Source organism: Papio anubis, chromosome 1 (genome assembly GCF_008728515.1).
Source record: "Papio anubis isolate 15944 chromosome 1, Panubis1.0, whole genome shotgun sequence".
Classification (NCBI taxonomy): domain Eukaryota; kingdom Metazoa; phylum Chordata; class Mammalia; order Primates; family Cercopithecidae; genus Papio; species Papio anubis.
Window position 1 is genome coordinate 200,670,573 of NC_044976.1, and position 22,709 is coordinate 200,693,281.

The 22,709-nt window shown below is 40.6% G+C and overlaps 1 protein-coding gene and 1 long non-coding RNA gene across 4 annotated transcripts in view; one reads left to right on the forward strand and one right to left on the reverse strand.

Moving 5' to 3' along the window:
* GNPAT (glyceronephosphate O-acyltransferase) overlaps positions 1-22,709 on the forward strand; it is a 34,714-nt gene that overhangs the window by 5,992 nt on the left and 6,013 nt on the right. Inside the window, exons 2-11 of one of the 3 annotated variants that reach the window (XM_009197705.3) lie at positions 3,193-3,375; positions 9,205-9,292; positions 11,505-11,681; positions 13,718-13,847; positions 16,611-16,738; positions 17,030-17,105; positions 17,333-17,484; positions 17,589-17,719; positions 18,977-19,200; positions 22,035-22,277. In XM_009197705.3, the coding sequence (XP_009195969.1) occupies positions 11,571-11,681; positions 13,718-13,847; positions 16,611-16,738; positions 17,030-17,105; positions 17,333-17,484; positions 17,589-17,719; positions 18,977-19,200; positions 22,035-22,277 (1,195 nt within the window). In that variant the 5' untranslated portion in view covers positions 3,193-3,375; positions 9,205-9,292; positions 11,505-11,570. The remainder of the gene's footprint in view (positions 1-3,192; positions 3,376-9,204; positions 9,293-11,504; positions 11,682-13,717; positions 13,848-16,610; positions 16,739-17,029; positions 17,106-17,332; positions 17,485-17,588; positions 17,720-18,976; positions 19,201-22,034; positions 22,278-22,709) is intronic. The other 2 variants (XM_003893767.4, XM_009197698.3) reach the window with 2 other exon arrangements.
* On the reverse strand, positions 9,985-16,106 carry LOC103880754. The gene is made up of 3 exons (XR_001898473.2): positions 16,041-16,106; positions 12,417-12,553; positions 9,985-10,186 (listed from the first exon to the last, which is right to left on the reverse strand). It is a non-coding gene; the product is annotated as an uncharacterized LOC103880754 (long non-coding RNA).

Below are 22,709 nucleotides of genomic sequence, written 5' to 3' on the forward strand. Positions count from 1 at the left end.
TAGAGGGAGCAATTTGAACAAAGACCTGGGAACACAGTTTGTTTAGGGAACTGCAGGTCATGACATAGCTGGACTGTTGGATTAAGAGGAATGGTCATGAGGCAGGAGGTGGGGGTCATGAAGAGCCTGGGGTCATATGCTAAGACAGGTGGACTTGATGTAAATCCACCTTGCAAGTAACAGAACCATGGAAGGATTGTAGATGATCATATTTGGCAAGCTTTTTCAAAGTATACATGCCTGCTAGTTTCCCTTAGGGGTTTTTATCCTGAAGACTCCCTCGCTCCCATACATGTCTATGTTTATGTACAGTTGACCTTTGAACAACATGGGAGTTAGGGGCACCAAACCTCTGCACAGTTGAAAATCCACAAATAACTTTTGACTCTCCAAAAATTTCATTAGTAATAACCTACTGTTGACTTAGCTGATAACATAAGCAATTCATTAATGTTTATTTTATATGTTATATGTATTATGTACTGTATTCTTAATAAAGTATGCTAGAGAAAAGAAAATGTTACTAAGAAAATCATAAGGAAGAGAAAATATATTTACTGTTCATCAAGTGGGAGTGGATCGTCATTAATCCACTTCATCCTCGTCACTTCACATTGAGTACGCTGACGAGGAGGAGGTGGAGGAAGAGGAGGGGTTGGATTTGCCCTCTCAGGAGTGGCAGAAGCAGAAAATCCTCATACAGGCCAGGCATGATGGTTCACGCCTGTAATCCAGTGCTTTGGGAGGCCGAGTTGGGAAGTTAGTTTGAGCTCAGGAGTTTGAGACCAGCTTGGGCAACATAGCGAGACCTGCATCTCTATTGAAAAAAAATGTTAATTTAAAAATCCTCGTGTAAGTGGACCTGTGCAGTTCAAATGTGTGTTAAGGGTCAACTATATATACATATATACACACACACAAACAGAGTCATATGATGCATAACAATGTTTTACTCAATATATGATGGTGGTCCCATAAGATTATAATATTGTATTTTTACTGTATCTTTTTTTGTGTTTCTTTGTGTAAATACGTACCATTGTGTTACAGTTGCTTATAGCATTCAATACAGTAACATGCTGTACAGTTTGTAACCTAGGAGCAATAGGCTAACCACTATACCATCTAGCCTAGGTATGTAGTAGGCTATACCGTCTGAGTTTGTGTAAACACACTCTATGATGTTTGCACAATGATGAAATTGCCTACCAATGCATTTCTCAGAGTGTCTTTCTGTTGTTAAGCAGTGCATGACTGTATGTGTGTATGTATGTATCCCCAGCTGATTCTGATCCTTTTCTCCTTCCACTCCCAGGACCACTAAATGGGAAGTTCTTGTTTTTAAGCCCTAAAATGATATAATGGTAGTTGGCTGCAGTCTATAGAGCTCAAACTGATACAACTATATATTTATTAATAAGAAATGTGGGATTTGAGAAAGTTTTCCAGCCTTATAAGCAGGAGTATTTAATATATTACAAGGATTGCAACTTTACATGAGAACTTCAACAGTGAAAAGACCGTTCCTTCATATAGCCTCTCTATATATGGACATAAAAATGTTCATGTTTGCATGTTTCACCTGCCACCTTTTTATAAACTCCTCATAAATGCTATTTGCTTCCACTTATATTCTTAGGCCAAATTGTGGTCTCAGTTAACATTCTGTATTTTCTTCTAGTACCTCAACATTTAGTCTTTCAGTTACTGAGTTCACTTATTGACCAATTTTGCTGTATTCCACATACAACCAGATGTTGGAAATACAAAGAGGAAATGAACTTTCCTATCTTCAAGATAATTTCATTCTAGTAGGGAGACAGACATGCAAACAATTACAGTGTTGTCGGATACATACCATAATAGATGTAGATAGTAGGAAAAGAAGTGACAGGGAAAATAGGAGTGATTCCATCCAGGACTCTGGGAGAGATTTCATAGAAGAGTGGTGCCTAAGCCTCTAAAGCATTTAGAATGCTGCTTAACACTTTAGTGTTAGCATGTATTACAAGTGTCTTGACTCTTTGTAAGCAGTTATATGTGTTAGCTATAATTATTATTACTACTACTTTTGAAGAAAAGTACTTTTTTAAAAATTAACAATTCAGATGTCATTGGTAGCCTTGTAAAGAGCAGTTTCAGGGACTGATTGGTTAGAAGCTGAATGGCAGGGGCTGAATAAGAAATAAAAAATTTGTCACAGGCCAGGCACAATAGCTCACACCTGTAATCCCAGCACTTTGGGAGGCCAAGGCAGGAGGATTGCTTGAGCCAGGAGTTTGAGACCGGCCTGGGCAACAGAGCAAGACTGTACCTCATTAATATTATTATTATTATTATCATTTTATTTTGTAGAGATGGGGTCTTGCTATGTTGCCCAAGCTGGTCTTGAATGCCTGGCTTCAAGCAGTTCTCCTGCATCAGCCTCCCAAAGTGCTGGAATTAACATGCATGAGCCACCATGCCCAGCCAAGACTCTGTCTCTACAAAAAAAAATTAAGAATTAGCTGGGCTTGGTGGTATGCACTTGTAATCCTAGCTACTCGAGAGGCTGAGGCAGGAGGGAGGATTGCTTTAGGAGTTCAAGGCTGTAGTGAGCTATATAATGGTGTCACTGTACTCCAGCCTGAGCAAGAGAATGAGCTCTTGTCTCAAAAAAAAAAAAAAAAAAAGAAGAAAAGAAAGTTACCACAGCAATGTACTGCTCAATAGTACCTTATTGGAGCACTTGTTTCTTGAGTGATTTTTCCTTTTGTTTGCACCATATGGTTTTTTATTTTATATAATTTTTGTTTCAAATGTATGTTTTAATGTAATTTTAAAAGCTAAGCAGAGGCAAACGAAACAAGTTTGTCAGTGTGGCAGATGAAACCATGTAAAGTTGACCAGATCACTCTAGGGCTTAATGTCTCATCTTTGCTGTCTTCATTAAATTTCCCAAAGAGGTACTGGCAATGGTAGCAATCAGAAATGTAATAAAATATTATGATAAGTCAGTATCAATCTGTTGATCCTAATTTTCTTTACATCTCTTTTTCTTACTATGTGAAAATCTAACATCAGAACACTCTACTCCTTTTCATATGTCATAGAGTAAAATTTTGTCAAAGATGAAATCTTACCAATGTAGTCTTTAATCTGTCCTGATTTATTTTACAGTATGTGCTCATAACTTTCTTGCCTTATCCACAGAAGGAGCTCAAAAAGTGGGATGAGTTTGAAGATATTTTAGAAGAGAGGAGGCATGTCAGTGACTTGAAATTTGCAATGAAATGCTACACACCTCTTGTCTATAAGGGAATTACTCCATGTAAACCAACTGATATTAAATGTAGTGTTCTCAGTTCTGAAGAGATTCATTATGTCATTAAACAGGTAAGTGATTCCCTCTTCAACCATGGCCAGATTTGTTCATTGTCAGCAAGTTCTAGATTCTATAATTTATTTTGCTATCTTTAATGTATCCTTTTAGGCTGAGCTGTATTCATCACATTTATCAAATACTTGTCGTATCCATATGTGTTAGCCTTTTGCTGAACACTGGACTAGAAGTCTAACAGTGAGCAAGTTGAGCATAAGTGAAATATGTCGTCTGGGCATAAGTGAAATATGATACGAGACATGCTAGTAGTGGAAGCCCAGTGTGCAGGGGCGCTCATTAATTATAGGGGCAACTCATTTGGTGTAGGGAGTCAAGGAAGTGATTTTTTTTAATGAGGCCTAAAAGATAATTAGAGATTTTGCAGGTGAATTAAGGGAAGAGTATTCAAGCCAAACAAATAACTTATTCCCGTGGTTTTCAAACCTCCACATTAGCATTACCCAGGGAGCTTTTCAAAATCCCCATATTATCCCCATGCCAATTAAATAAAATGTCAGGGAAGGAATATCAGTAGTTTTAAAAGAAGCCCAGGTGATTCCAAAGTATAGCAAAGTTTGGGAGCCACTGGCTTGTTTTAAGGACTGAAGCTGTGAAAAGACTTGTACTTTTTTCTTGGAGAAGCTGTCAGTTTTCTCTGGTAGGAGATAGGTTGAGCCTATTCCATTAAGTGCATCCAATTTTCCTCATCAATTAGCTGCTAACAACAGTGGTTCTCAACACTGGCTTCCCCTTAGAATCACCTGTAGGACTTTTGCAGAAAGTTTACTTTCACTGTACTGAAACTAGTTCAGTATGACTAGACCAAAGAGCAAAGAAGGGATGATAATAAGAAATAAGCCTGGAGGGGTAAGAAGGGTCGTGTTGTGAAGGACTTTGTAAACCACGTTGGATTGTATTTTATCCTAGTACAGTGCAAAGATGTTAAAAGGTTTCAAGATAGAGTGTGACACGATCGGCTAATGTTTTAGAAAAACCATCTGCTAAAACTAGACAGGAAGTCTGCTTGTGATGCTCTTGGAATAATCCCTTTGTGCAGTCATAGTTGCCTAGACTAGGGAGTGGTTGTAGAAACAGAGAAATGCACAGATATAAGGGATTTGAGAGGTGGGGTCTACTTTATTTATGACCAGTTGGGTGTAGAAATGGAAGGAAAAGAAAGAATCAAGGATGATAAACCCGTTCACTGAAATAGGGAACTTAAGAGGGAACCAGTTTGGGAGGGAAACTTAAGTTCTGTTGTAGCTGTGTGATTTGAAGACATCATCATGAAGGTATTTGGTGAGCAGGAGCTTCCTGATCGCTGGCCCTCCACGTCATATCACCCAGGTGCTCATATGGTTATAGGCCCACAGGTGGATAAATGGATGTGTTGCAGCCGTTACTGACCTGGGGCTTGGTCCCGCCCAGATCCTCTCGTTCATAGCTTTGGGAGTATGGCATTGAATGACTGGCCTCATTTTTGCTAGCAGCAATCTCCTATTGCTCCTGCCCCCATTTTTTTCCTGGTCCGAAAATGAAATATTCCTCTTTCCTAAGAAACTCCTCTAAGGAATATGCGCTCTCCTTTTTTTTTTTTCTTTTGGTCCTCTATAAATGTCTTAAAGGAAAACAAGCGTGCATGCAACTAGTGTGTTTTTGTAAGGAAAGTGAACTCATTCAGAATTGCAGTATTCTTGCTTGATGTTAGTTACCAAAGAATGTTAACATTTAGCGCTGCCTCTTTATTCATGTAGACTGTGGCTCACTCTCATCTTCCCTGTAGACAGAACTGACTCCGTTCATGTTTAAGGCCTCTCCCTGACTTTGCCTGTTACCTCCAGTTTTTTTTGAGACAGAGTCTCGCTCTGTCACCAAGGCTGGAGTGCAGTGGCGCCATCTCGGCTCACTGCAAGCTCTGCCTCCTGGGTTCGTGCCATTCTCCTGCTTCAGCCTCCTGAGTAGCTGGGACTACAGGCTTTAAATTTACCTCTCATGCTCGAAGGCTGACCTGTAGAGATCTTGCTTTTTTAACTTTTAACTGGAGTTTAATCAGGTTTGTGGCCTTGGGAACGTTTTTTATCTCTGCTCTCTGTTTTCTTGATTTGGATATATGAGCTGTGCTCCTAATCCTTTGTTTTTATTGGCCTTACATATCCTGGGGAAGCTATCCAGTTTTATCTGGTTGGGCCTATTTCATAAGTGAAGTCTAGTTTCCTCATCAATTAGACGCTAACAACAGCAGTTCTTTCTTGTGGAAGCACTTGGAGAACTTTTGCAAAAGTTACTATTATTATCCACTAGGAGCTAAACTCCATGAAGGCAAGAATTCCTGTCTCTTTTTTCACTGTGGTGTTCCCAGTGCCTGACACATAGTAGACATTCAATCAATATTTGTCGAATTAGTGAATTTTTAAAATTGAGGAATTTTTAAAATTGAGGCCATGGTCCCATCTACAGAGATTCTGATTTAACTGGTCTGGTATAGGACCCAGGCATCTCTCTCTCTTTCTTCTACTTTTTTTTTTTTTTTTTTTTACAAAGTCTCACTCTTGTCCCCAGGCTGGAGTGCAATGGCACAATCTTGGCTCACTGCAACCTCCGCCTCCCAGGTTCAAGCAGTTCTCCTGCCTCAGCCTCTCGAGTAGCTGGGATTACAGGTGCCTGCCACCACGCCCAGCTAATTTTTGTACTTTTAGTAGAGTAGAGACAGGGTTTCACCATGTTGGCCAGGCTGGCCTCGAACTCCTGACCTCAGGTGATCCGCCCACCTTGGCCTCCCAAAGTGCTGGGATTACAGGTATAAGCCACAACGCCCAGCCTTTCTTCTGCCTTTTTTAAAGCTCCTCAATAATTCTAATGCACACGCAGGTTAAGTGTTACCGATTTAAAAGATCTTATTCAGGCCAGTGTTTCTCTGACTTGTCTGTGCTGCTGAGAAAAATCACATAAACTAGGTAGATTGGAATCGTACAAATTCATGATTAGGCAGCACAACTGGGCCTTCCATATTCCCCAGTAATTCTGTTTCCCTAGTGAATTGTTTTTCATTCTCCAAAATGACAGTTTTAGCAGCCCCACTCTCTTTGAACTTCCAACCCTGCCTCCTCCTCTTACTCTCAGCAGATGGTTTTTCTTCCTGTGTCACAAAGAAAAAATATATATATGTATTTTTTGAGACAGAGTCTCACTCTGTCACCCAGGCTGGAGTGCAGTGGCGCGATCTCAGCTCACTCAAGCCCTGCCTCCCGGGTTCACACCATTCTCCTGCCTCAACCTCCCGAGTAGCTGGGACTACAGGCGCCAGCCACCATGCCCGACTAATTTTTTTTGTATTTTTAGTAGAGACGAGGTTTCACTGTGTTAGTAAGGATGGTCTCGATCTCCTGACATCGTGATCCGCCTGCCTCGGCCTCCCAAAATGCTGGGATTACAGTCATGAGCCACTGCCCCCAACCACAAAGAAAATTTAAACTATTATTCGTGCTCTCTCAACTTCCTGTGATCAAATCTACCGATTTACCTGCATCTAGTACTCATTATTTTCTCCTGTTAAAATAGAAGGAACCCCTTCTCCTGTTTGAGTTTAATCCTTACCCTATTCTTTTGTTCTGAATTCCACCCCCTCCCTCATCCTCAGGAACTTTGCTGTCCTATCGATTCATATTTCTTCAACTACTTCTTTGTTAGCTCTTCTCCCATCAGCATTTAGCATATTTACTTCTCTCCCAGCTTAAATAGACCTACATCCTTTAGCCCCACGCCTTCTCTAGTTACTGCCCATCTCTTTCTTCCCCTACCTCTACCTCTCTCCTCCTCTTTTAAGAAATTGATGGGGGGTTTTTTGTTTTGTTTTATTCTTTAGAGACAGGATCTCTCTGTCACCCAGGCTAGAGTACAGTGGCATGATCATAGCTCACTGTAACCTTGAACTCCTGGGCTCAAGCAGTCTTCCTGCCCTAGCCTCCTAAGTAGCTTGGACCACAGACATGTGCCAACATGCCCAGCTTTTTTTGTTTTGTTTTTTAAAATTTTTTGTAGAGACAGGATCTCGCCATGTTGCCCAGGCTGGTCTTGAACTCCTGGACTCAAAGGATCCTCCTGCCTCGGCCTCCTAAAGTGCTGGGATTATAGGTGTGAGCCACTGTACCTGGCTCAAAATTGGCCACGTTGTCCATGCTTACCATCACACTTCCTAACCCTTCATTTACTACTCAACTTGCTGGAGTCTGGTTTCTCATCCACTGTCATGGCTCTTTCTGAGGTTGTAAATGACTTCCTTATGGGTAAATTCTACCTGTTTCAAAGCTGTCATAGCCTTTGGCTCTTGCTCTTTCTCCTTTCTTTCCATGATACCATACCATCACCCTAAGCCCCGTATCTTTTTAATCATTCCTCACTTGCTTTTATGGGGGCTTTTCCTTTGCCTGTCTCTTTAAATGATGGAATTCATCAGGATATTATTCCAGCCGCTGGTTTTATTCTACCCAGTCACTGGGCAGTTTTATTAATTGCCAGAATTTTAAGTACCTTCCTTATGCTGACATCTCCCTATTATAATAAATCATAACATAATAAGAACATAGATAAATAATATCTATTCCTTCAGCCCAGATCTCTTTTGAGTTTCATGTGTCTGTTTTTATATGTCTACTAGAATATCCTCTTGGAAATTCCAAAGCACCTCAAGTTCAAGGTGTCTAAGTCAAACTCTTTACCCCTCCCACCCCTACCCCTGAGCCAGGTGTCTAGAGATATTACCTCCTACCCCCACCCAGTTTTCCCTGTCTCCAGGAATGGCCCCTCCACGCACTGGTTGACCATACCACCACAAATCTGGATGCCGTCTTCAGCTTCTTGCTTTTCTTTCATATACTGTCAGTCACTAAGACTGCTGATTTGCTCTCTTAAATGTCGCTTCCTGTCTATGTATTTCCACCTCTGCTGCCACCTAACTCAGTCTGCCTTTATCTCACAGAATACAGTAGTAACCATTGAAGGGGTCTTAGCCAAGGAAAGATGTGATTACTTTTGCATTTAAGAGATGGCTCAAGTTTATAATGTGGAGAAGAGACTGAAGAGTCAGAAAAATGAGACAAGGAGTTAGTTATAAGACTATTGCTCATCTGTTGAGTTTTATATTAGGTTTCTATGAAGGTGTATCTTCTGGGCAAATGAAAAGCCTAATTGCACGAAATAAGAGGTCAGGTTGTCCTCTGCTCTGCTCCAGTCATGGAGAAAGCATTTCCTTCAAGCAAGCCAGCCTGTTCACCTGTGTTGTTGATCTATTCGTTTCATTCTAATTCGCAAGGGTCTTGTCTTTCCTACCCATCAGCCCTTTCCACTGGCTCAGGCTGGCACCAGGATTTTCCATCTAGGGGAAAGTCCTCCTTTGGCCATGTATTCTGCCTTATTTCCCTCTTTCCCTACTTTTCCTGCTTCTCAGAAGAGTGGGTACATGTGGTGTCTTCCTTTTCCATTCAGGTCCCAATGGTAGCAGATTGCTGAAGCTTATCTAGTAAAGGTTACCATGGATCTCCAAGGGGCCCATTCATCTCCACGTTATCTTTTCTGTGTCTTTTATTGTTATGTTAGACACTCTTCTTCAGGATCATCTTACCTTGAATTCTGTGACATCTGGTTTTATTCTGTGACATCTCATGTTAGATGTTCCTCATTGATCTCTTTCATAAGTTCTTCTGTCTGCCCTTTCATCCCTCTTACCAGTCCCTTGATTCCTCCATTTTCCCTTGGTTCTGCCCTCTGCCTATCCAGCCATTGTTAGGATTATCTGAGTAGCTGTTTCACCAACGTCCTTAATTCTCCTTTGTAATCTTTCCTTCCAGACTGACCAGGAAAAAAAGCAGCCTGGAATCTGCCAGCTCACCTTCTCTGTTCCCATAACCAGGTGTCTGGCTGCTCCTGGGAGAGTGGGTGAGTTATACAGATCCACATTCTGCAGCCTCAGGATCCCTTCTTCCATCTGTCCCTTTTAGTCCAGTCTCAGAGACAAGGCACCTGCTCTCCTGGTCACAGCTAGCCACACCCCTGTGGTCTGGAAGCCATCCGGTCCAGCCTCTTCTGAGACCTTTGGCATGCACCTGCTACCTTTCCTCTATCTTCAGCCTTTCTCTCAGGGGGACTTCTTCTATTTGGTCTATAAACAGGTCTGAGGCTTTAACACCACCGAGCTGTATACTTAAAAATGGTTAAAATGGTATATTTTATGTTATGTGTATTTTAATGCATTTTTTTCCTTTTTTTTTTTTTTATTTTTTTGGAGACAGAGTCTCGTTCTCTCACCCAGGCTGGAGGCAGTGGCTCAATCTCGGCTCACTGCAAGCTCCGCCTCCCAGGTTCACATCATTCTCCTGCTTCAGCCTCCTGAGTAGCTGGGACTACAGGTGCCCGCCACCATGCCCGGCTGATTTTTTTTTTCTATTTTTTAGTAGAGACGGGGTTTCACCATTTTAGCCAGGATGGTCTCGATCTCCTGACCTCGTGATCCACCTGCCTCGGTCTCCCAAAGTGCTGGGATTACAGGCGTGAGCCACCGCGCCCAGCCAACACAATTTTTTTTAAAGTGGAATGCTAATTAGTAAAAACAAAAAACATAGGTCCAGGACTTTTGCGTCTCGGGAGAACATTTTTTGCTTTAATTCATATCCTCCCTTTACTTCTCATTCAGACTTTCCCATTATTCTGTGGCCAGTGTCTTAGTTCCTCAGCAGTTCATTTAGTCTTCAGTCCATTCAGTATGAGTTCTCTTCTGACTATATTTTTAAACTTTTTTTTTTTTTTTGGTACGATCACTGTTTCAGGTAACCTCTGAGTGAAACAAAGGAACATAGGTAAGAGGAAAGAGTTTATCCCAGTTCCTCACTCTTAGCCCTGTTGAACTGAGCCCCCCAAAAAAGATAGGATATGCAGCAAGATAGAGATGGTGGTTACACAACGTTTGTGAATGTACAAAATACCACTTAATTGTTCACTTTAAAATGATTAATTTGCCTGGGCACAGTGGCTCACGCCTGTAATCCCAGCACTTTGGGAGGCCAAGATGGGTGGATAACCTGAAGTCAGGAGTTCAAGACCACCCTGACCAACATGGAGAAACCCTGTCTCTACTAAAAATACAAAATTAGCCAAGCATGGTGGCACATGCGTGTAATCCCAGCTACTCGGGAGGCTAAGACAGGAGAATCGCTTGAACCTGGGAAGCGGAGGTTGCAGTGAGCCGAGATCGCACCATTATACTCCAGCCTGGGCAATAAGAGTGAAACTCTGTCTCAGAAAAAAAAAACATTAATTTTATAGTGTGTGAATTTAACCTCAGTGAAAAAAAAGAATAAGATACTTCTTCACTACATGTAATTGGGGTGCTAACACCCATCCTCTGAGCTTCTGAGCTCATCCTAAAGCAATGCACTCTCCTTTGGGAAGCATAAGGATTACTTATTCTACAGACTTCATTTCAAAGTGCTTGTTTGGGGGACAATGAAAATGGGCAAATCAGGGCTTCCTCAAGGATAGAAACTGACTGTCAGGCCCTTGACAGTCCTAGCACACAGCAAACATTTTGTTTCTTTACAAAAGATCTAGAGGACCATGTGAATAAAATAAGTTCCATTTTGAGATCCTTTATTTCACTAATTATCCTTTGATAGTTTGGGGCTTTGTGTGCCCAGGACTTGATAGATCTGATGTAGTCTGAGTCAATAATTTCAATGTAATCTTGTATATTACCTTGTAATAGCATTGAGCCAGCTGGTGGAGCGCTGCAGTAAAACACTGAGAGAAGCCACTATTTGCTAGGACACTAGACTATGGGCAGCAACTTATTTTAGAGAGTTTGGATGTAAACTTATTAACAAACCAAATGGAAAGGTGAAGTGTTTTCTTCACTCTAAAATGCTATCCTAGAAAGCCATTTTTCTTCTAATTTCTGGCCTTTAACCTTCTTTAAATAGGCTCATTTATCTACTATGACTGGGTTGGGAAGTTGTATCAATTTAAATTAAGAAGACACTATATTTGAGTTATAGAAGATTAATTCATTTGGAATTCGTCATACTGGTTTGAGTAAAGCTTTCTCTCTTTTTGTTGTTGTTGTTAGAAATTATTCCTGCTTTTCCTTTCCTTTTAGCTTTCCAAGGAATCCCTTCAATCTGTGGATGTCCTCCGAGAGGAAGTTAGTGAGATTTTAGATGAAATGAGTCACAAACTGCGTCTTGGAGCCATTCGGTTTTTTGCCTTCACCCTGAGCAAAATATTTAAACAAATTTTCTCGAAGGTGTGTGTAAATGAAGAAGGTATTCAGAAAGTGAGTATTGATTGTTAAAAAAAAAAAAAAAAAAAGTATCATCTTAAACAAACAAAATAAAACAGTCTCTTTTTCAACCCCTCACAATTTAAACAACTCAAGGACAGCTCACTTGGTCCATCAAAAGCCTAGGGCCTAATCATCAGGCCTCCAGTCTAGGCAGAAGAGGATGTGCATCTCTGAAGGTTGTTTTCTGCTTCTGGTTTCCCTTTAACTGCAGACCTACAGGCTTCAGACTAACTTAAGACTTATAGACTAACTTAATGTCAGATATTCAGTAATGTTACAAAAGAAATGCAAAGAATTCCTGTATATACTTCACCTAGATTCCCTTACAGCATTTCCTTTATCCTTTTTCTAATACTCTGCTGTGTTTTTCCTGTAATTAAGGACATTATCTTATGGTACAAGTATCAAAATAAGGAAATTAACATGGATCCAATACTAGTAATACAGACCTGACTCATATTTCACCAGTTGTCCCGGTCGTGTCCTGTCTAGCCAAAGAAAATCCTAGCTCATGTGTTGCACTAGAAATCCTAGAAAGTGTTCAACTTTCTTCTTTATCCACTTCCATATTAGACTCTTTTAATCTAAAATAATTCCTTAGTATTTGTGTTTGTGTTTCATGATAATTTTTTTTTTTAAAGAACAGGCTAATTATTTTGAAGTATGAAATGGTTTGAATTTGAGTATTGAGTGATGTTATCTCAGTACTAGGCTCAGGTTGTGTACCTTTGCTAGGAATACCCTGGAAGCGATGCATTCTTCTCAGTGCGTCGCATCAGCAGCACATGGTGCCTGTTGGTTTCATTACTGGAGATGTTTCACTTCCATCAGTTGGTTATGGTTATGACTGCCAGGTTTCTCTGCTGTAAAGTTATTATTTTTTCCTTTATAATTAATGAATATCTTCATTAATTACATAGTGAAAAGACACTTTGAGAATGGTTAAATATCCTGTTTTGCATCATACTTTACCCTACTCGTTTTTGCACCCACTGCTGATTTTTACCAGAATTAGTTATTATGTTAATGATTGCCAAATGATGACTTTTCTAATTTCATAAAGAGCTTTCCTTATGGAGATTATTTTTACTTTTTTTTTTTTTTTCCTCCTAGGAAAGCTCTTAACTTCACTTGCCTTCCTCCTCGTGCCTTTTAATATTTTGTTTTAATTCAGTCATTTACTTTCCTGTCAAATATTTCTTCTTCCTCCTGACTGTTTTCGAGATTGCTGACTTATACCCTGAATCTGTCAGAGACTGTTACAGTGTTTGGGACCAAGGGTGTTGGTGAGCCATGTCTTAAGTGATGATCACAGATTACCTGGCCTCTGTTACATTTAGATTTCAAAAAAGCAGATAACACATGGATACCAGTGAATCTTGAGGTTGATGGCCTGAGGAGTATATTTGGAAACTCAAATTATCCCTCCCAGCCGTATGATACCCATTCACCCTGGCAGTGAGTCCAGCATGTAGAGGAATACCATTCTTCTCACCTTGTCCTATGAATTTGTAGATTTTTTTTTTAATCTCTCCAAGAGAAGCTCTGTTTTCTCGTACTACAACCAACCAATTCAATACAGTGGTTAACAGTTGGCTTTTTAAGTCAGTGACTTGGGTTCCATTCACAGCTCTACCATTTATTGGATGCATGACCATTTTACAAAGAAGGAAGCTAAGGCTTAGACCTTGTTAATTATGTGGTATTAGACACAGCACATAAAACAACTGTATATAAAATGATGCTAATATAGTGCCCAACTAATATGTGTTAACGATCGTCACTGTTACCATTATTCTGACCCAAAAAATTTGCGTTTTTAGTATTCTTGCGTTATGTGAAATTGTTTAACTAGAAACAGTACTTTTACCTTATCAGAGCAAATCGTTTATGTGTATGGTAGGAAGGCAGAAAAAGAGGATGGGTATTCCCTCTATACATAGACTTATTCTTCCGTTTTCTGATTTGAGATGTGATTTGATAACATGACAACTGAAGTTATTCAAAATGTAACATTTACTTTCAAGCTACAAAGAGCCATCCAGGAGCATCCTGTTGTTCTGCTACCTAGTCATCGAAGTTACATTGACTTCCTGATGTTGTCTTTTATTCTATACAACTATGATTTGCCTGTGCCAGTTATAGCAGCAGGAATGGGTATGTATTGTTTTTCTATTTTTTTAACTGTAAAAATTAAAAAGTTCACTGGCATATTCTAGCAGTACTGAGGTATTTGAAGATGATGATGAAAATAGCCTCTCCTCCCTTCTTCTAGTCCTAGCACCGAACAACTTGAGTTATGTCCTTCGTCCTGTGCTTCACTGTGCCTGAACAGACATCTGCAGTTCATGCACACAGGGTTCTTTAGTGTAGGCTTTAAAAATGAGACTGTACTACTTACAGGTATTACCTGCCTTTTGCTTTTTTTATTTGGTAATATATTAATGGCTACCTCTCTAGGCAATAAATAGATCTAACTTTTTTTTTTTTTTTTTTTTTTTTTTGAGACAGAGTCTTGCTCTGTCGCCCAGGCTGGAGCGCAGTGGCCCGATCTCAGCTCACTGCAAGCTCTGCCTCCCGGGTTCACGCCATTCTCCTGCCTCAGCCTCCCGAGTAGCTGGGACTACAGGCGCCCGCCACCTCGCCCGGCTAGTTTTTTGTATTTTTTAAGTAGAGACGGGGTTTCACCGTGTTAGCCAGGATGGTCTCGATCTCCTGACCTCGTGATCCACCCGTCTCGGCCTCCCAAAGTGCTGGGATTACAGGCTTGAGCCACCGCGCCCGGCCAAATAGATCTAACTTTTTTAAGTTTATTTTTAATTGTGATAAAATATAATATCAAATTTACCATCTAAGTCATCTTCAAAAATACAGTTCAGTGGCATTAAGTACATTTACATTGTTATGCAGCTATCAACACCTTCCATCTCCAGAACTCTTCATCTTGCAAAACTGAAATGGTACCCATTAAACACACTTCCCATTCTATCCTCCGCCTGACTCTGGGCAATCAGCATTCTACTTTCTGTCTCTATGAACTTAACTACTGTAGATATTTGATAGACGTGAAATCATACAGTACTTGTCCTTTCGTGACTGGCATATTTCACTTAACAGAATGCCCTCAAGGTTCATCCGTGTTACAGCATGTGTCAGAATTTCCTTCCTTTCTGAAGTTGGAAACGCATCTGCTCAAGACCCTGCTCTCCATTTTTTTACATATATACCAAAATGGTATATATAGAATTGCTGGGTCTTGTGGTAATTTTTTTCATTTTTTGAGGAACCACCATACTGTCTTCCGTAGCAGCTGCACCGTTTTACATTCCCACCAACAGTGCACAAGAGTTCCATTTTTCTACATCCTTGCCAACACCTGTTATTTTCTGATATATTTTATAATAATTTTAATGAGTGTAAAGCGGTATCTCATTGTAGTTTTGATTTGCATTTCCCTAATGATTAGTGATGCTGAGCATCTTTTTCGTGTGCTTATTAGCCATTTGTATATCTTTGGGGAAATGTCTATTCAACTCCTTTGCCTATTTTTTAATTAGGTTGTTTGCGGGTTTTTTAGTTGAGTTGTAGGAATTGTTTCTACATCCTGGATATTTACCCTTATCAGACAGATGATTTGCAAATATTGTCTTCCATTTCATGGGTTACCTTTTCACTCTGTTGATTGTGTTATTTGATGCATGGAAGTTTTTAGTTTTGATATAGTCTAATTGATCTATTTGTTTCTTTGGTTCCCGGTGCTTTTGGTATCAGATCCAAGAAATCATTGCCAAATCCAAGATCATGAAGCTTTTCCCTTATGTTTTCTCCTACGAGTTTTATGGTTTCAGGTCTTAAATTAAGGTCTTTGGTTTTTTTGAGTTAATTTTTGTATACGGTATAAGTTAAGGGTCTAACTTCATGTCTAACATTAATTTTAATAGCTGTATAATATTCAGCAATGTGGATATTTCATAATTTAGTAGTTTTGCTGTTATAAACAATGTCATAATATATTTTTATATTAGTGCTTTTATTCCTGTAAGATCAATTCCTAAAAGTAGGATTGCCAAGGCATATAAGTTGTTTATCCACTCCCTTTTAGGGTAGCCAGGAAAGCCGGGATTCAAGTATACACCTTTGTTAATAAATGCAGTGAATGGTAAGGTTAAAACTGCCAAGAACTTAAGCAGTTTAAAAGCATTTTCATCTGAACAAACTTGTGAGGAAGTTATTTGAAAATTAGGGGAAACGAAGAGAAAGACTATTTTAAAACTGCTGGTAGCAATCTTCCTTTCTTACAAGATTTGCCTTATTTAATCTCTTCCAACAAAAGTAAGTTGATATTTTTACCTGATAGGAAAAAGATGAGAGCTGGTTTGGCCTGGCTGTCCAGAGCATGTAGGGCACAGATTGGTCTGTTGTCAGGCTCAGCAGCATGACTGACTAAAGAAATTGACATCATGTCATTGTGATGTTGCTCTGCTGTTGCCCGTGGTTTCTAGCTGACCTACTTGTAAATGGAGTGGTGTATGGAGAAGCGAAAGGTAACCTCCCAGTGAGCACCTGCCCCACAGAATCCCCTCTTTTCTATAATTCTATTAGATATCTCTTATGCTTTTTAATGTCAGAGTATAATAATATCATAGGGGTATCTTACATTTATGAAATCTTTCTTAATAATGTTTGAGTTTAGGCCAGGCACAGTGGCTTATGCCTATAATCCCAGTACTTTGGGAGGCCGAGGCAGGAGGACTACTTGAGGCCAGGAAGTTTGCGACCAGCCTGGCCAGCGTAGCAAGACCCTGTCTCATAAAATAAAACAATAAAACAGAAATGAAAAATAAGAATGTTTAAGTTTAGATCTTTATAGACGATTTCAAGATCAAGATCTGCAAATAAATATTATCCCCTCTTTTTTAGACTTCCTGGGAATGAAAATGGTTGGTGAGCTGCTACGAATGTCGGGGGCCTTTTTCATGCGGCGTACCTTTGGTGGCAATAAACTCTACTGGGCTGTGTTCTCTGAATACGTAAAAACTATGTTACGGGTAAATGCAAAGAATTCCCAAGTACTCTTCAGCCATATTTTCTTCACTGATGTTTGCTCATTTAAACTCTTAACTTCTGAATAGAACACTTAGCTATTTCGCTTTCCCTCAAGAACTGTTCATTACCGCAGCAGTTGGTTTAATCTGTATGACTCTCTTGTTTAATTTTCACTGTAAGCTGTGTTTGTTCAGGAAGCTTGGGAGGGAGCTTGGGAAAAGGAATCAAAAGAAGCATTTATCGTTTTGAGAGTAGGCAATGGGTTTTGCGTTTTGTTTGTTTTCTCTTTAAAGAATGGTTATGCTCCTGTTGAATTTTTCCTCGAAGGGACAAGAAGCCGCTCTGCCAAGACATTGACTCCTAAATTTGGTAGGTCACTACAGATTAAAAGGAAAAATACAAACCCAAAGACATCAGCTGCTACATACAACTCGACACTTTATTTAAACAAGATATTCTTTTCAAGTGTAAATGTGTAACTGTTGATATTTACGGGGTTAGTGTATAATGTATGCTTTTAGTATTTTCTGTTTATGTGCCCATGTTTGCTCTGCTCTTCAATATGTTGATGAAGCATTTCTCCCTGTGTTTTGCAGGTCTTCTGAATATTGTGATGGAGCCATTTTTTAAAAGAGAAGTTTTTGATACCTACCTTGTCCCAATTAGTATCAGTTATGATAAGATCTTGGAAGAAACTCTTTATGTATATGAACTTCTAGGGGTTCCTAAACCAAAAGAATCGACAACTGTACGTGAGCTTGATTTTAGCCTAATTGAGAGAATGTGCTGACTGACACATCAACTAATTTCTAAATTTACCACTTTTTGTTTTCTTTTCCCCTGTATTATTAGGGGTTGTTGAAAGCCAGAAGGATTCTCTCTGAAAATTTTGGAAGCATCCATGTGTACTTTGGAGATCCTGTGTCACTTCGATCTTTGGCAGCTGGGAGGATGAGTCGGAGCTCATATAACTTGGTTCCAAGGTGTGACCTGTGTTTTAACAACTGTCTTAGAAATGAGGATTAAAATCCAAAGGTGTGAGTTGCGATTCTGGAGTTGACCACTTCTCTTGGTTTACTTAAGATCACAGAGAAAATGATCAGAAATGCTGTTTCATCAGTGGAAACCTTCAGTTAACGAAGAATTATGTGTTTGTCCCAAAAAAGTGATGAGCTGTAAGATATGTATGTCAAATATGCAAAATCAGACCATGATCATGTTTCTCAGGGGAACTAAAGTGGTAAGAAATAATGCCATTATTAACAAGGATATGTGCAGGAATTGTTGAGCACTATTGCTAGGCTACCCAAAGTATGCACTATTATTTTTGACCCTAGAAAGGATTGCATAATGGTAATGAATGGGAGTGAGTCCTTAGTCTCAAGAAGGTTATAGTTTTATGGGCAAGAAAATATATTAGGTTCTTTCAGGATACAGAACACAGATATACATATGAGTTTTCTTAATTAAGAGAAATATACCTGGACAAGTAAGGGAGACAAACCATCTGCCCCTCCAGGCCTCATGTGCTTGCAACATCATTTGCAACTTATCTGTAGCTTCAGCAGTTTCCCAGCAGCTACATTAGTCATCACAGAAGCTTATGTTAGTTTTTTTCCTGCCACAGGCTTTCTCTCTTTAAATCTCAAATTGGGTTGGCAAGTTATTACCTAGTACAGGGCACCCTTACTGGCTGCATCTTTCTCATTAAGCCACCTGTGTGGCAATTTTTAGGTCATGTGTGTGTCTCTGCTCCAGCCAGCTCTGTGTAAGCCTTATCGTACTGTTCAAAGTGTGGTAATCCATGCATGAAGTCAGACAAACTGAATGGCGCCCATTCAGTATAAAATAGTTATTATATAATCTGATAAGTGTGTTCCACAATGGAGATACGTTCAGTACACTACAGATTCTGAAAAGACAGTAATTCAGTCTACTGGGGCAGGCATCCATTCTCAGAGAAATGACGTATCCTATTTAGGAAGCAACAAAAGTTGTTTCCCTGGAACCAGGACTAATAGGACCCTGGACTTCTTCAGTATTTTTACCACCTCTCAAGAGCATATTCCAGAAATGTATGGTCAGATTACACCATAGTAAAGCAAAGGAATACTGTCTGCACCTGACCTGAGAGAATTCAGTTGGCAAAAAGTATGAGAAGCCTTCTAAAAGGTCAGTCTTTTTCCATCCCCATTTGTCTAAGTAGCAGAACTGTAATTTGTCTGTGCTCTTCCTTTTAGATACATTCCTCAGAAACAGTCTGAGGACATGCATGCCTTTGTCACTGAAGTTGCCTACAAAATGGAGCTTCTGCAAGTTGAAAACATGGTTTTGAGCCCCTGGACCCTAATAGTTGCTGTTCTGCTTCAGAACCGGCCATCCATGGACTTTGATGCTCTGGTGGAAAAGACTTTATGGCTAAAAGGCTTAACCCAGGCATTTGGAGGGTTTCTCATTTGGCCCGGTATGTAGGTTGGACATATGTGTTGAGAATGCTTACTTAATTTGGAAGAGTTATAACCTGGACCTGAAAAATCTATAGAGGACTTGAGCAAAGGATTGCTCAGAAAAATAAAGGACAGGCCAGGTGCAGTGGTTCACACCTGTAACCCCAGCACTTTGGGAGGCTGAGGCGGGTGGATCACGAGGTCGGGAGATTGAGACCATCCTGGCTAACACGGTGAAACCCCGGCTGTACTAAAAAAATAGAAAAAATTAGCTGGGCAGGCTGGCGGGCACCTGTAGTCCCAGCTACTTGGGAGGCTGAGGCAGGAGAGTGGTGTGAACCCAGGAGGTGGAGCTTGCAGTGAGCCAAGATCGTGCCACTGCACTCCAACCTGGATGACAGAGTGAGACTCTGCCTCAAAAAAGAGAAAGGACACCAGATCTGTTTCTATCACTAAAGGACACAGTGAACACAGCACATTGATTATTTGAGAATAATTGTTTACATGTCATTTCCCACTATAAGACTCTAAATATCTTGAGGACTAGAATACCATTTCCTTGGCACCTAGCACAGTGGAAAATAAAGTCATGAATCCTAGCCAAACATGGCGGCACACACCTATAATCCCAGCTACTTGGGAGGCTGAGGTGGGAGGATCACTTGAGCCCAGGAGTTTGAGACCAGCCTCAGTAACACAGTGAGACCCCATCTCTAAAAAAAAAAAAAAAAAAAAAAAAAAAAAGGCCGGGCGTGGTGGCTCATGCCTGTCACCAGCAGTTTGGGAGGTTTAGGCAGGCGGATCACAAGGTCAGGAGTTCTAGACCAGCCTGACCAACATGGTGAAGCTCCATCTCTACTAAAAATACAAAAATTAGCTGGGCGTGGTGGTGCACGCCTGTAATCCCAGCTACTCGGGAGGCTGAGGCAGGAAAACTGCTTGAACCTGGAGGCAGAGCTTGCAGTGAGCCAAGATCGCGCCACTGCACTCCAGCCTGGGCGACAGAGTGAGACTCCATGTCACAAAAAAAAAAAAATACAGACTACAGTTGGAAATGTGTTTTTTTTAAGACCAGATAATTATTTGAAGTCAAGTACCTAGTATTCTTTGATCAACCCAATACTGAATACCTCATCTGTGCTGGGTACTACCAGGGATATGAAAATGAACAAGATGCCATCCCCATCCTGGAGGTTCCCCTGGGTTGCAGAGGGCAGGGTGGGTGGGTCATGTGTAAACAAGTTGTAAGGGTTTAGTGAACAGAGACAAGGAGTGATGTGCGTGCTGCAGAGGGTTCCTAAGAGTTGTGCAGAGGAAAGGGACCATACTCAGGAAGATTTCACAGAAGTGACTTTTGAACCCTTCAGGAAGACCAGGAGAGGAGCCTCGCCAAGGCAGGGATGAGGAATGCAAGATGGCAGGCTTGGGCCCCAGGGATTCATCAGTGATGTTAAAATGTTGGCCCAGATGGGGGATGAGGGGTAGATGGAAAGTAAAGATGGATCTCCCCGCCCCCTCCCCACCATCCACCACCAGAAGACTGGAGGTAGAGAAACAAGTTAGGAGGCTGCTCTGTCCCAGTGAGATTTCTGCAGGATGCCTGAGCCACAGCAGTAGAAGCACGCAGGCCACAGCCAAGAGATGAGGAGGATTTACTGACAAAAATGCCAGTCACCAAGAGAGAGACAAATCAGACATCTGTTCTCAGTGCTATGATGGTCTGGTAGGAGGCAAAGGACGTGTTGATTATGATACAAGGTAGCAAGTGTTGGGTGTCATGAGAAATAGCTGAAAGGGCTCAAACCCATCATTGTTTGGCCCAGGAACATATGAAAACATAGGTACTTGTTTTCTAAAGTGTTTTGCTTTTTCAAAATGGGATAAATGCCATGACTGATCCATAGTTAAGAGTGTCTGTTCAGTATCACTACAGTTCTGTTGCTTTTTTCTTTTTTTATGCAGATTACCCCACATGCCTAAGCATGTGCATATCTCAAGCTTTTTATGATCATTTCACATAAAATATTATTCAGTTGAGCAAGCTGAGACAAGGCAAGTTGGTCAAGAACGAATGTGATCAAGTCCAGGAGGAAGCCATACCTCTCACTTGTCCCTGCCTTGAAGCAGTAGCAGAACTTGCCACCAAACTTGAGCAGTGTGCCACTGCCAGCCAGCTCTTTGGCTCAGGTTAACCGTAGAATAATTTTCCGTGCTGAGAATATTTGTTAAATATCACCATCTCTTCATTATGCTTCTGTAATTCTACCTGCCTGGCAGCTGTCTGCAGGCCAGTATGTCAGGTGATAAGCTACCAAGAACTGCCATGGATCTGCCTCTTTAGTTATCTTTGATTTGGGAAAAACTGCAAACTGATATTTTTACCATCTTGGTATAGGTCTAAGCAAAGGGGGTGTGTGTGTGTGTGTGTTGTATGTTGTACTGTATTCGTACACTAATCATGGGCCTTTTTGTCTTAGTCTTCTTACATTCCCATGCATGTGACTTTCCAGTTACGTAACTTGCTGTTACAAAACTTTAGATTCCCTTGGTTCCTGAAGTACACAGAAGTGGTGTTCATTTTCAGAGTAGAAACTGATGTGCCTTGAGAATGGCTGACAAATTTGGGGTAAGAAAGTATGTTATATGTCCTTAGAGAGAAAGAATTTATTTATGAAATAGTACTTTTAAAATTTTCTTCACATTTGGTATCATTACCATAATTGGTAGACACTAAAAGCTGTCACTTGAAAATGAGCATCTGTCACGTTACTGTTAATAACGTTAATGCCCACTAGGCCCAAGACTCCCTGCAGTGACCTATCTTGTTTGGATGAATTGTCTTTGTGTGTAGATAATGAACCTGCTGAAGAAGTTGTCCAGGCCAGCATTCTTCTGCATTCCAACATCGCCAGCCTTGTCAGAGACCAGGTGATTCTGAAAGTGGACTCCGGAGACTCAGAAGTGGTTGATGGACTTATTTTCCAGCACATCACTCTCCTCATGTGCTCAGCTTATAGGAACCAGCTGCTCAACATTTTTGTCCGTCCATCCTTAGTAGCAATGGCATTGCAGATGACACCAGGGTTCAGGAAAGGTAATTTTCAGGAATGCAATCTTGAGTTTTAGAAGAGGTCTGACCATTCCATTCCATTTAAGGAGCAACATTTGAAGCCTTGTAATGTTCAGCCTCACCCCAGTGAAGAGCAGGCGTATCACTGAGACAAAGTTAGCTTTGTTCCCCAAATACTTGTTCATCTGCTTAGAATTTTGGAATTGGGAGGACCTGGAAATAATCTAAACCTTTCCTTTTATAAATATGGAAAATGAGGCCTAGAAAGTTTCATAATTACTGAGAGAAGGATCTGGCATTTGAGTACAGTTCTCTACTTCCTGGTGTGCAGCACTGTTTCTGCTGTGCCAGCTCCCTGATCCAGCAAAGGCAGGTGGACAGGTGAGCAGTCAGCAGTAGATGAGTACTCACGAGATGCACGGTCTCATTCTAATTGCATTAGGAGTGTAAAAATGA